The 15,050-nt window shown below is 42.6% G+C and overlaps 1 protein-coding gene across 3 annotated transcripts in view; it reads left to right on the plus strand.

The window, feature by feature from the left end:
• The window catches only part of ATP7B (ATPase copper transporting beta), a 515,812-nt gene that overhangs the window by 139,591 nt on the left and 361,171 nt on the right, over nt 1–15,050 (plus strand). Inside the window, exon 1 of one of the 3 annotated variants that reach the window (XM_069205457.1) lies at nt 6,017–6,501. The exons of 1 other annotated variant lie outside the window; for it this stretch is intronic. In XM_069205457.1, the coding sequence (XP_069061558.1) occupies nt 6,268–6,501 (234 nt within the window). In that variant the 5' untranslated portion in view covers nt 6,017–6,267. Of the gene's footprint in view, nt 1–6,016; nt 6,502–15,050 lie in introns of those variants that run through there. One more of the 3 variants, XM_069205458.1, reaches the window with a different exon arrangement.

Raw genomic sequence — 15,050 nt, forward strand, 5'->3', positions numbered from 1 at the left:
GTATTATGAGAGGGTGTCACAGAGTTCCTGGGATGGGTGGATTGTGGTCTCTGTGGCTATCGGGTTAGAGAATTCCGTGATGATTCTGAAGTCTTCTTTTGTGTGGTTGGCTGCGGTGTTGATGCGGGCAATGATTGCTGCTCTTTTTGTTGCTTTGATGTGGTGGTGGTAGTTGTTGAGGGCTGCCTTGTAGGCGGGTCTGACAGATGGGTCCTTGGTCATGTGCCATTGTTTCTGGAATCAGTGGCAATCACGTTTGGAGTTTCTGAGCTTCAGAGTGTACCATCTCTCTGGCTTGGAGGTGTTGTTGGTTTTAGCTGGTTTTGGCGGGCGAGTCTGCCGACGGATATGGTGATCAAGGTGGTGAAGTTTTGGAAGGCCTGGTTGAGGTCTGCCAAGGGCTTCGGTCGTGCGGTGCCTAGGGCCTGTCCATATTTATGGTCTCAGTTACCTTGCCCAGCTTCGGTGGGGGGTGCTGAGGTGCTTGGAGGTGGTGTGCTGGGAATTGGAGATGGTAAAGTGGATGGTGACGTGGTCGGTCCATGTGAGTTCAGTTATGTGGGTTAAATTGATTCTGTCGCTAGAAGTGAAGGTGGCATCCAGTGTGTGTCCAGCTTTGTGCCGGTTTGGTGACCAGATGGGTGAGTCCAATGTTGCTGAGGTTCTCTATGAGGGAAGTGTACAGTAGTTAGTGTTGTTAAGGTGGAAATTGAGATCGCTGAGTAGGACGTAGTGAAGGGAGTCAGTAGCAAGTGGGGCGATGAGGTTGGTGATGGCATTGCAGAAGGCTGGGCGCGGTCCTGGGGTCTGTACTGCGAAGGTGCCTCCCATTGTAGTGTTGGCATCGGTCTGGAGTTGGAAGTTGAGGTGCTCAATAAGGGGCGTGGTGCCGCCATCGGTGATGGTGCATTGGATGGTTTCCTTGAAGATGATGGCAATTCCCCCACCATGTTTGTTGGTGCAGTATCGGTGTATAATCTTGTAGCCAGCAGGGGTGGTGTGACGAAGTCAGGGTTTGAGGAGGGTGTTAGCCATGTTTCAGCAATGAAGGCGGCGTCCCGATTGTGTGTGCTGATGGTGTTCCAGATTTCCATTGTGTGTTTGCATAAGGAGCGGGTGTTTAGCAGGATGCACTTGAGTGGTGCTTGGTTGTTCATAGTCTTCTGGGTGGGTGCAGTGCGGGCGTTAGTGTGCGCAGGTGGGCCCGCATTGCAGGAGAAACGGTAGTGTAGGCAGGTGAAGGGTCCTTTGGTTGAGCGTGGAGAGGCTATGAAGCAGCTGTTGTTGGGGTGTCTGATGTTCAGGGCCTGGAGCTCCTTGGTGGTGTAGTGGTGGGGGTTGGCACAGGTGTGGACGAGCACTGATGTGCTTGCCTTTGGCATGCCTTTAGTGCGCTGGTAGCGCGCCTGCGCTGCCAGTCTCCATTATAAGTACTGGGAGGTGAGAGGAGCAAGGGTGGGAGGCGGGAGTGTGGGAGCGGCAGTAGCACGAAGGAGGCATCAGCCGACGCAGTCAGGCTCAGGAATGCAGGTGGAAGCAGTCGCAATGAGGGTCAGGAGTGCTGTGTCCCCTAGAGTGGCACAAGTTTTTCTGTAGCCCTGTGCCCCCCTCCCCCCCCACCCCTTAAGTACAATGCCCTAGGTACCAAGAGTTCCATTTACTAGGGACTTACAGAGATACTAAAGGGCCTGGCCTCTTGGGGATCAAGTGACCAGGTGTCTTGTTTTGGGGAAGGAACACTGGTGCTGGGGACCTGTTTAGCAGGAACCCAGTGCACTTCAGTCAAAGTTGCATCAAAAGCCAGGCAAAAAGTGTGTGTGGGGAGGATACTGTATCCAGAACTCAACTTTCTACAGTAGTGAGATTAGAGTGGTGTTCTATGACGCTACCCACCTGGACATTCTATATTTATGGGGACAGGGAAAAAGCTACTTCTCATCCTGACACCAACAGCCTTGATGGCCTGGGACAAAGCAACAACCTGCTTGGATGTAAGCGCAAAGTCACAGTGGAAACACTATAGGAGGCGAGCATGTTGAAAGACGTGAGTAAGCTACAGGCGTTTACATGGTGGGACCTGATCCGTGTCAATAAGGTCGGGACATGGTGGCGGAGGTCTATATTAAAACCTTTGGGTATCTACAGGAGTCATGCGAGGGATCATATACACAGACTTATAAGCACACACAGCTCAGACATGCCCTGCAAGCTGAGGCACTTGATTGATCGGTGTTACTTACCTACACTCTGGTAGAGAGTTGGATTCTGTTGGGGGAAGAGGGAAGGAGGGCTGTGTCACCCATAAATAAACACTGATCAACAACATGCCAGTTAGCTTGACGATCCTCTAACAAAAATGGGAGAGATCCGGGTGCAATAGAGATATTGACTTTGAAGCTGCCTTGGTGCACCATAGAGAGGTAGCTATAAAGACAAGGCTTCCTTTAATCCAATTCAAGCTCTTATATAGGACTTATTATGATAGAAGTAGACTGTACAGAATGGGGCGAGCTCAGATACCTATCTGTGGAAAGCGTGGTAGGGAAGAAGACATTTTTCTGCATACAATCTAGTGATGCATTAGTCTCCAAAAATAAGGAAAAGATATATTGGGAGAATCGGGAGTGATATTTGAGTCTGAATCTCCTTCAAACCTCAATTTGTGAACTGTGTACTCCGAGTGATGTTATTCTTCCAAGGCAAAAAAATGTGTCGTGTTTTTTTAGTTTAATAGTTGCAAAAGGAGGCATTGCAAGACAATGGAGAGCCCCACAAATACGGCTAGAGGGAATGGATTGGTGAATAGCAGCTAAAAAAGTGGTATATGACAGCCGAGGCTGCCATAACAAATTTAAGAAGATCTGAGGATCGATGATACATAAAATGCGATCCAGAGCAGCCATTTGTAGAGGCACACAGTCAGTTGTAAAGCGGGGAGGAGGGAGTGATCTATGATTCTTGGTCATTCAATCAAAAGTATGAAATGCATGCGACATTTACCCGTGGGTCCTCCTCCACTGTGTCACATGACAGTAGTTCACAATGACAGCTGCTGCATTCCGCTGTGGTGTTACAAATGTGTTTATTACTGCATCACGCTGCTCCCAGTAACCAAAAATAACACTGAAAAAACTACTTACCTGCTTTCTGCCCGGCATAAAGTGCTTCAAAGCCTCGCCAGGGATAGTAAGCACTATACAAATACGATTACAAAATAGGACGCTAACTCAGTATGTTGTCCTTTTTGTACCTCCCTGAATCTTTAGGTCTGAATTATGGTGCTATGTCACCCCACCAACGTGTCCAGGAACTCATGGAGTTCAGTAAAAGATGGTAAAAATGTTAGTGACTGTCAGACTGCACATCTCCGCTCAACAAAGCACCTGCGAAGCACAAATCTTGCTCTCCATACATGACTGTGATGAGAACAGCACTAAGCATTCTATCTGTATGAAGAACGGGAAGTGGGAAAAGCCTTGAGGATGAAATAGCAGCGGGGTTGGCAGTAGCTTGTGCATGTATAGTTAGAGGTGAAGCGATGTAGGCACAAGATCAGGGTCTCTGTTAGAAGAGGGCCTTAACAGTATAATCAAAAAATGTCAAATGTCAATATTTGCCCTTCTCTCTGTTGCTCTGCCTCATTTAGAGTGTGGTGAATGTGGTTTTCCTGATGCTGGAGATTCCTCCAATAGCACTTTGGTCAAATTCTTGCAGCAGACCCAACAACAATGGTTAAAGAGGGCTGCCAACTTTCCCATTGGTTTGGTTATTTTGACCACTGTAGCGTACAGTCCATGGTGGAGCCGGACAGATAAAGCCCATCTATGTTAACCAGCTGCTGGGAAACAGCTTGCAGCAAATGGAGGACATTAGTTACATTTTCCTTGAGGATGGACCCCACTTTTAGGGTCTGTTTTCAGGACCAACGTGAAAGTCTGCAAAACAGACATATGGTGTACCTTTGTTTTTGTTTTCTAGTGCACACCCCAATGCTTGGTTTGTGTCTCTCATTGTACAATGTTATTGGTACTCAGTGGTAGTCCCACATATTTCAATAACCTTTCTTTCATTTGAGCATGTTGTACTAATTAGTACTTCTCATAAACTCATTTTCAATTTTCTTTAGTTTGGTTCATCAAGTAAATGTTTCTCCTATCAGTCTTCAAACTGAATGTCCATCTTGACTCTATATCCATATCTAGTGCTTATTCTCATCTCATTTCAGGCAAAATGAAGGCCTTTTCCCTTACAAATCAAGGTCAAATAAGAACTTAAATCAGAATGAAATGCACGCCAAATGAATAGGGGCTCATTAATGTTTTTTGTCGGGAATTTGTTTTACCCTGTAGCAGCACCTGCGCACGATGCGGAAGCCATTCCAGAGAAAAAATGACGGCCAACAATGCAGAAAAGTTAAAATTCAGTAGCCCTGCTGCAGCAGGTGCTGCTTCTGCTGGGCTGCCAAACTCTTGACAACAGGCGGGGTTGTGTTTTTCCTGAGTGCGTGATATGATGGAAATGTTAGACGGTGTCCAGATACCAGTTCATCTTTTACATTGAAGTCAAGCAATGATGGAGATGCAGTATCTGGACAGTCTTTTTTGAGGGCCATTGTGTTTTCTAATGGTGCAAAGGGGCAATTGAACCATAGGAGCAACTCAAGGGTCTGTATGGATATAGTGGCATGCACAACATAAACTTGTATGTTTTTATCATTGGTTCAATGGTGTTATACACTTCAGCATTGTGTGTCTGTTAGAGACAACAGTGGCCCAGTGTGAACTCTGGTGAAAATGCCCCTTTAATTAACTTAGTGAGAAGCCTGTGATAATTCTATATAAAACAAGGATCGGAAAAGTCAATAGGCCTGACGTTAACCACAAGCATTCCAATGCTTGTTTTGCATTGTTTCTCCAAAACTTTATTGTTGGGAAAGCTGCCAAACCCTCATCAATCTAAAAAATGAACAAGCAAAATTATATGTGGTAGAAAACTATACTTTGTCAGAGTAGCGCCTACCATTTAAAGCAATTGCTTTGTGTGTGGATGTGCCCTTTGTGTAAGGGCAGGATGACGGCTCACAGAGAAGTTAGCAAATGGCTGAAGTGTGCTGGTCAATGTCCTTATTCTGTTTGGTGTTGTGGTCGTAAGAAAATATGAATGACGTAATAGCAACTCAAAGAATGAAGTGAGCTGTCTGAAAACCCCTGTAAGTAAGCATATTGTACATATGAATTTAGTAAAATCAAAAGATCTTGGCTAACGCCAGGCCTAACATATGGTCTCCACACGCAGCTATTCCTAGCAATATACGAAACGATAGCAAAATGCAGAATATCTGTGACGCCTGCCATGCCGGAGAGAGATGAAAACGAGCACCTCGGTCTCCAGACAAAATGAAAGAAGCCTTCACTCCACACCTCCAAGATGAGATGCATCGCAGTCACATTCCAATCCATACTATAGTGTAAGGACGCCAAGCCCCCACCTACAAAACATACTATCGACGTCTTTGAAGGCACAGGTGAATGAAAGGCAGCCCCAGACAGACTGGGGGCGTTCTCCTCCTACCCCCACCCCATGGGAGTCACGACAGCCCATTCACTCGCTGTAGAATGTCGTTTAGCAATTTTTAGAACCAGTTGGGCAGCAGAAACAAAGTGCTCTGTTAAACGTGTTCAGGCGAATACGGCAGTGTTTGTATTTGTATTTATTTGTAATTAAACCCTGTAATTAATTTGTGAGATGTGGGGGCCTCGGGGGTCTGCGCCACATTTTCCTGGAGGTGGGGTCGTTTTCCGTTAGGCTCCTGCCTTGCTCACGACACACTCCTTCCAAATGCCCAGGTTAGCAATGCGTGTGATTCTGCACACGGTCGCGTGAGGTGAGTCTTTTTGAACTTTCTCTGCACAGAGCTGCACACAGCGAGACCGGCACGCGGTGACGTTGTGAAATCCCAGGCTCCCCTGACTCAGCCTGGTAGCCGAGTGCAAACACGGGCAGCGCGGCTGAGCGCAGAGCGGGCTGGCACTTGGCGCGGACGGATGGGGGTGTGTGTGCATGTACCGAGAGACGAGTGCAGCCGGTGAAGACGTATAAAGCCAGAGAAGGAGCGCCACAGGCGCGCGAGCATCACACCGTCGAGCGTGCACCCCTGGAGACTGCAGCCATGTGGATACGTCCTGGAAACGATAGAATGACTGAGCGACTTAATTATTGCCAGTATAGTTTTTACTGATATCGTAAAGGTGAGGCACACTGAAGGCCATGGCAAAAATAAGTTTTGGAGCAAAAAAGGATGGCAGCCAGTGCACAGTTCCCGATCTAAGGGACAGGAACGTAGACCTGATTTCCTTTCAGAAGCGTCAAGGATGGGACGAAGTGAGCCACTTGCAGGCTGCTGCTGAGATACCCAAGCCGGAAGGAGACGCATATCCCGATGCCCTGCACGAACTTTTGCCAACTAATCCAACAGAGGGCGCAGCAGCGCGCCTGGAGCAGGTAAGTGTGTCTGCCCCTCTTCACCTGGGACGCCGTGGGCCGGCTACTGAAGGCAGTGCTTGTTTTTAAAAAAAAATCTTTAAGCAAGTTCGCCTTTCCTTTGTTTTGATGCTGCTCCGCGTAAATCACTCTACCTAAGTTGATGGTAATTATTTATAGAGCTGTGCGAGCCAACAAATTAACAATGAGCGCCGAGCCAGCGCCAAGGCAAGGTTGACTCTAGCTCTATGAGCTAAGAGCCGAGGCCTGAAAATAGCTGCCACAAACATCATGTTAGAAAATGATAAGGTGTCTTCAAAGCTCAAGAAAGTGTATTTCGTCAACACATGGAATCTTTCTAGCTTAGTATATCCGATTATTTGAAAAGTATTTTTTAAAAGTGAGAGTTTTTAAACTTCAACCGAGAAACTTGAGCATTGATGACAATGCTATTAGTGACTTAGAGGCAAGTCACATCTCAGGTGTACCGCACATGTGGACGAGATTATTATTATTATAGCTGGAGCAACATTATAAGAAGGGCTGCAATTATGCAGCAGGGGAGGACCATATTATGTGGCAGGGTTGAGTAAATTATGCGGCAAGAAAAGACAAAATATGCAGCATAGTGCAGCACATTTTGTATACTATTACTTATATAGTTTGCGATTTTTGCACTGCTAAATTCTGTTTGGCATTGGTTGTGCCTCAAAAAGGACCAGTTTAGCACCCAAATATAGCAATAAAAAACACAAAGGTCAGTCATCCTTTGCAAAGGACCTTCCACGTGTTGCTGCGTTTTTAGTAAGTTGTGAACACCTTTAGCTAGAAATATTTTGTTGTTGTTAAATTCTGCATATTATGAAGCAGATGATGAATGATGTGGCAAATGCAACAGATTTATAATTGTGAGACACAATCACATAATTCCAGTGGCCCTGATTATAGGCTCTTAAATCAAACATGAGATGCTTTTGTATAGCGCACATCCTGGTTGTACAGCGCACATCTTGAACGCACTTATTTCAAGTTACCCTCATGTGATAGTGAACAAAAAGGACGTTCAGGGGAATAAAGTGTTTGCCTAGGATCACACAGTTTGATCAGGCGGGGGAAGCTGGAACAGATTCCAGATTTTACTGTTTGACACTGTGCAATACCACCACTGGATGGATATCTCTTTCTGACATCAAAGGGTAATGCTTTGTAATTCATTGAGGATGAAGTTGAAGAGTACGTGGCTGGCAGAATCCACATATTATTTTGGGCAGTTTTACATAGTGTCAACCTCGTCCAAGGACAAAAGAGGTCTATATAAGAAACACAGACTGCAGAACATTAAATTTTTTCCAGCACAGTGATATTTTCTGGGATTCACAGGATGCTGACCCAAGGCTGGGATTCAAACTCAGTTCCCCATGATACATGGTTGGCAACTATAGCCATGAGGTCACACCGGGTCCTGTAAAAGCTCGTCTCATTTTGGGTGGGATGTTCCAAGAAGACCTCGAGCCAAACCCGAAGCACGCATCAGGTGGAAGCCTAGCTCGAGCTTTCGGTGGCTCGTCCACCTCTAATTATATTGGGGGACTCAAGTGAGGACTGATGAGAGGCATTTGCTACAAAGAGTTTCATATATATCTGCCTGGTTGCCCATGTCTTGTGTAAAACAACTATTTCCTTCTTTTAAGCCATTAGCATGTTGCAAACTGGAACGTTTGGCCGATAGAGTTAAAATAGCCTATAATGGTAAGTTGAAACATTAAGTGCTAAAATACAAAGTAATATTTATTCAAAAGTCAAGACTTGGTGACTGTGTCAAAAGTGCCATCACAGGACAAGGTAGCTTATTTTAACATGCTTTATTCAAATGCGAAGAGACCCCTATTATGACTAGTGTTAGCCAAAGGTGGCCTTTGCTCAGAAGCACCCTGGGCGAAACTAAATTTTGTGCCTCCTCCCATTGGTCATTCTTTCACTGTCTGTGTGCTTAAAAATAGGAGTGATAGTGGGAAGGTGAGGGGGAAAGTCATGGGAAGAAAAGCAGTCAAAGTGCAGGCAAATGCACTTCCAGCCTTTAGAAAAAAGGTTTAAATGCATGTTTCTTTGGAGCCATGTCAGTAGAAGAACTGCTGCAGGCTGGGGAGTAGGGCCAGTTTGCACATGATAAATGTCGACCCTAATGTCAGCACTATATACATGGAGGGATTCACTCTGCTCTCTCTCTCTCTCATATCAGCACCTATGCTATTGGGTGACATTAGAGCCACAAAGATTATCGATTTTAGTTAGGTTTACTATTCCCACTCCTACGTAAGCAAAATCACAGAAAGTGTTGGCAATTAGATGGGTTAGATTTACTATTCCCACTCAAATACAAGCAACAGTAGGGAAGATGTTGGACTTTTGTTTACTATTAAACGTTATACAGATCAAATTAGTAATGTATATTCGAATGAACCTGAACCATACACAGGTATAGAAACATTATTCAAATTTTAAGGTCCTTAATAAAAATAAAAAAAGTGCTTTGAAGATATCATTATTTAGGTCGGCAAACAATTTGTTATACGCTCTTTTTAGGTCTGTACTTTGAGACATTTCTATCTGTCTTTCCAAACAGTTCTTTTTCCAAAAAATCATACATAGAGGAGACTGTGGTCAGCAGTCTACCTCCATTTGTCTGTTAAATTGTCATTCACATTTTGCTTTTTCCTACCACGTCGTACAGCATGGGACAGTGGGTCAGCCTACAATACCAAGCTTGTGCACATTGGTCACATCCACTTAAAGTTGTTCACTTCTCTTCAGTGACAAATTTGGGTCAAAGTGTAATTTATTTATTTTTTTATTAACATTAAATGCCATTTAATTCTTTGGGCAGCTCTTCGGATGACCAGTGATCTATTATGATTCATTATTGTCTCCTTCCAAATCAATAATAATAATAAAATATGCATGGCACACCTGTAAGTATTGTTTAAAAAACATCACTGGTCACATGCCCACGTTATTAAAAGTTTTTAATTTAAATGTTTCTATTTTAAGCATGTGATGGCCACATTTTGGTGGCTGCATGTTGCTTTTTTATATCTATGTTTGTATCATATACTTGCAATAAAAAAAGAGGCTTCACCTCCGAATGCCAAGGCCAGACCTATTGGTTTTAACAATGCTGGTCACAGTATGGATTATGTTGAGCTATAATGAAACCTGCATGTGTATAAATGTGTTACAAAGCCTTAGATGCTGTAAACCAATTGCTTGCCAAAATGTAAATACAAGGATCGTACGCCATAAGGCAAAGAACCTTCTATCGCAATTTAACCTTCTAACCTTTAAATATTTCAGTTTTGCCCAGAAGCACAACAAAATTATAACCATTGCCAAAAATTGTTCAACTAATCGTATAATGCAAAAACTTTGCCAACACAATAGTGTAATTATTCTACAGGAACCTAGTTCACCTCTACGACCCTTTTTGTAGAGTGGAAATGTTGTACTACCCTCCCAATAATCCATGATTATTTTTTTTCTGCAGTGTCCCCATGTAAACTATTTTCCCCACAATTTCAGCATATGTTAAGGTGCCTCATCAGGACGCAAGGCATGAGGTGGTGATTTAAAATTGTGCACAATGTTTATTTTGTACAAAGTTTTTTCCTTTTTTTTAATGGATACACGACCTACAACTACATTTAACTCTTTTATAATACTTTATCACTAAAGCACTTGTTCACTGCATGACCAACCACTATCAGTTTCCAATATAATGCAGTTTCTTAATTTTCAATCGCCTCCAGTATTAAAGATAATGAAAACATTGGTATTCTATTCCATTTTCACTTGACAATTAATTGTATAAACTAGAGATTAATCTTATTTGTGCAGTGTTTCTAGCCTTTGAATGGTTCTTCATATCCTTACTATCAGAGTCAAGCACGCAATATCAACCTGTTCATTACGTGTAAAGACTGCTCCCACTTTTTTTATTTTAACATTACAATTGTCTCAACTGAAAATCTTCAGACACTCATCAATGCATGCACGCATATGTATCATCTAGAGGTTATCTGAAAAGAATTTATTGGCATTCTGTTTCATCATTATTCTGAAGATATTTTGTAAAGTGTTCCACGCTACAACTATTTTTATTTTCATGCAAGTTTTCCTTTATATGGAAGGGCTACCGTTTCAAAACATATTTCTATTCCAATGGGGTTTTGATGTTTTTCCTTGACATTTATTGGTCTCGTATTATCCTGCAATTTTTACTGCATTAAATATTGGTTTTGTAATATGCTTACTTTTGCTCCGCATGATAACTTTCATTCCCCTACTTTAATACACCACACCTTTTTTTAAATTGCTAATGACAAGTTTTCCTCAGATTTATACAAGGACTTTACAATTATTGCAGTGCAAATTTACAAACACTTACTTTTTGGGCTATTAGGTAAAGATTAATCAACCACTGAAACACAGCTATCATGTGTTACTAGCTATAAAACCAGGAGGCCGCTTCCACTTCTTTGATTTTATTGCAGGTATCGTAAAACTATGATAAATATTTATATTAACAGCCTTGATGGACCATGTTTGGAGACTTCAATTGAGATTAAATTCACCCAAGAAGGCGTGGCAGTCCTTATCTTGTTGATGCCTCCCCCATTCCTATAAATGTAACTTTCATACAGCACTCTGGTTGTACTCTGTGCACCTGCAGAACCAGACAGGGACCATCTATACAGGTAAACTGTGAATACACAGATATATTCAAATCCATCTATTAGTTCTGTAATATTCCTTATACAATATAGTGTTCTTTGAATCGGTCTCTAATGAGCCACTGAGCTCAACTTCAGATAAATAATTGTTTACTGGATTTATATATCCTAATCCACATCAATGCTTCTTTTTGCAAATTGTCTTAATTATTTAAAACAAAGAGTGCACCGCAGTGACAAGTGGTTACTTATTTTCACAAAGCAACGGTGCCAGAGAGTTTCTGCAGAGTTTAGAGAGAATAAGGAGTAAGGCTGAAGTGATAAGAGTGACCGACTTTGAGGATTAGTGCTGTTTGCTAGATATATTGTGATAGGGCTGTTTAACATGGTGATTGTGGTATTTATTAAATAGCAGTTTTACACAATTTAGAGTGTGTCACAGCTCTCTATAACAAGTAAACAATGGTGTAGCTACAATAAAATTTGCAATTGTTATAAATGTCAGAGAAAGGAAGAAATGGTAGAATTTCAGCATAACAGTATAAATATATTTATAATTGCACAAGTTATATAACAAATGTATTTTCAGGTCAACGGGTAGGAAGTTGGTAGAAAATAATTTCTGGAAGTGGTGTTGGAATAAAAGCCATTACAGCTCTTTCTTTAACAGGTAATAGAAGAGTCTGATCCAGATATCTGGGGGAACAGAATTAAAGGCCTGATTTAGAGTTTGGCGGACGGGTTACTCTGTCACAAATGTGACGGATATCCCGTCTGCCATATTCTGATCTCCATAGGCTATTATGGGATCCTAATATGGCATATGGGTTATCCTTCATGCTTGTGACAGAGCAACCCCCTCTGCCAAACTCTAAACCTGGCCCTGAGTCTTGTAAGGGCTCTCTGAGAATGATTGCCACGGGGTTGTTTGCCTTTTCAGGATAGCCTTACCAACAGAAGAACATTGCAATCCTGAGATTGTCAGTTTATCTATCTGCCAAGTAATAGGTTGCTTCTCAGTGTAGAACTTTGTGCGTGACGCGAGTCAGTTTGAATTAATTCATTGCTTCAATGGCCAGTGAGTGGGCTGCAGTCTAAAGAAATGTGATCAGAGCACTTAGCTTCCGATAACAGTCTGGGAGCAGCACGTCAGGCTCCTTTGAGAGGAACTAGGCTTAACATGAATACAACAGAGAGTGAAGAGTTGTCATAGTCTAATCTGGATAGGACTAACGCTGCCTTTTTTAAATATGAACCAGGTCTAAGGGCCTGATTTAGAGTTTGTCAGAGGGGTACTCCCTCACAAATGTGACAGTTATACCACCTGCCTTATTACAAGTGTATGGTATCCTAATACACTTGTGATAAGGTGGTCATGATATCCGTCACGTTTGTGACAGTGTACCTGTCGGGAAAACTCGAAACCAGTCCCTTAATCTTTCAAAGTAGTTTTAGTTGATGTTGGATGCTTTACATTTGGGGGTTAATATATGCTTGTGGATTAAACCTTTTGTCCGATATGGAGCCCAATAATATAGAAAATACATAGATTGAAGATTTACAGCTTAGACAGTAAAGTAAATCTCGCAAAGAGGGAACCAGAATGGTGCTGTGGCAGATGAAGCTCCATTCTGAGAAGGTTGAAGTTGACTTGGTTATTGACATCCAACACTGTAACCGTTTGAGAATCTGAATAAGGAGAGATGCGTCTTGTAGGCAGGATACCTTCATGTACTTCTAGGTATCATTAGCATACAGTTAGTATGACATTTTAGAATGACTTAGAAGGGATCCAAGGGATTCAACGTTGATATGAAAAAGGGTCAGCAGAAAAGCTTTTTTTGGGCAAGAGGGAAGGGTTTGAAAGAGAGTTGCATATTTTCATATTTTTTAAAACAACATCTCAAGAGAGCCAGTTGAGGCCCTGTCATCCAAAAACATCTGTGTTTTGAGAATGTTTGGTAAGGTGACTGTATCAGATTCAACTGATAGGTTTAGAAGGATAAGTAAGAAATAATCTTCATTTTCTAGGATAATAGTGCATCGTCTGCTATTCTGAGCTTATATACATGCTTCAGGCTGCTCCAGATCACCACACAGTTCTGATGGCTCTCAGCCAAGGAGGGTAGGTCATTAAAATGACAGAAGATTGTCAAGTCTTCCAAATCAGATCCAATTTCTGTCTTTTAAAAGGGGAGACTTGGCCTCCTTTTTAGCAATCCTCATCTACTAAATGTTGATCAGTTTAGACTGTCAGGTGAAATTGAGTTACTAAGTTACTGGTTCACTGAAATACAACGTGGTTTTCATTTGAATAAGGTGTGTAATCATGTTGAAAGCTAAGCAAAACCTGCTGAATTTTTAAAGAGTTAAGACGCATGACTTCAATCGAAGTCGACAGAGACAATTAAATAAACCATTTGTGGTTAATTTAGCAGACAGATCATTCTCTCTCACTGCACTCCAGCACTCACGTTTATCACCTCTTGCTCTTTACCTACCGATCCCTACATTTATCCATGATGTCACACGTCACTCTTTTATGAAAAATAGCTGCTGACTGGTGCACATGTGGCGTGTGACATAGGAAACATAAAATAGGGTATAAAAAGCTATGCAGGGACAGCCGGTAATGTAGGGACTATTTGAAATTGACTGCAGGCATGGTTGTGTGTCACTGCAACCACTTTATTTGTTAACCATTCACCAAGCATTGTCTGTTGCACCAACAATGTTTTTCGTACATTAATCAATGTCTGTATGGCATTACATGTTTGTGACTGCATTAATGGATCCTGCCTTTCTTACTGTGCAGGGACTAGACAGAGCGCACTGTCCATCGTGTCCTACAGTCGTGCTGGATATTCATACACGCATTACCTACATTGCATGTACAACCACAACTGGCAACAGCTTTTGGGGTTGAAGCAAAAAATTACTGTAATAAGACATGAAAATGCCTTTTTTCAGTGTCTTGGGAACTCTGTTTTGCGTGGAGCCCTGTTCATGTGAAACTTGTCTCAGTTGCATCTGGGAGATCAATAACGTAAACAACCAACATGCCTAAAGTACTGACAAGAAGGCCTTCTTGTATGCAAATGGAATCATTGAAAGTTCTCATTCTCTTCGGTCAGCACCCTTTTTTGTCATGGCCACCCCTAATGTGGGGAAAAGCACTTGGCATCCCATTATTAAAGGTTCTCCCACAATCTGCCTATCAAAAGGCTGAATTTGATGCTATCAGATGACTTTCCTGGTACTGCCTCAATTTTTGCATTTGTGATAAATATCTACTGTCAAACCTGCTGTTGTTCTAAAACGGTGGATAGAATTTCTACCACTCACATCGCTCTTCTCCCAGAAAGGCTGAGCATTGGCCATGCAACTGCTGAGATTAATCTTTTTCCAATGAGCTATAGAGCCTGCACCCCAGAAGGGGGTCAGGGGAGGGAATAATTTTCCTGGGATAGGGCAGAGGTGCATTTTCTGTCCCTCTTCATCCACAATCTTCTGCATACAGTAACTGGAGAAGTAGTCAACAAACATCATAAATGTTAGATGTAGGTGAATCATTTAATTGGCAACACCCCTTAACCTGGAGCATGGCTGTCTGCTTACGTTAGTGAGATGCTCCCTCAGCTGCCAACTAGCCATCCAATCGAACTTGGTGATAGGAGGTGATAGGACTGATTCTGCCCAGGTAACCCTTATTGACTAACAGGCGGATCTAATAATCAGCTTTGAGGCCCCACCAACAAGCAACCCTACCCCTCTGCTTTACTACTGCTCATACTTGCATTTCTACACTACACACCATCCAGTGCTTCAAGCCTTGGCTTAACC

Source organism: Pleurodeles waltl, chromosome 8 (genome assembly GCF_031143425.1).
Source record: "Pleurodeles waltl isolate 20211129_DDA chromosome 8, aPleWal1.hap1.20221129, whole genome shotgun sequence".
Taxonomy (NCBI): domain Eukaryota; kingdom Metazoa; phylum Chordata; class Amphibia; order Caudata; family Salamandridae; genus Pleurodeles; species Pleurodeles waltl.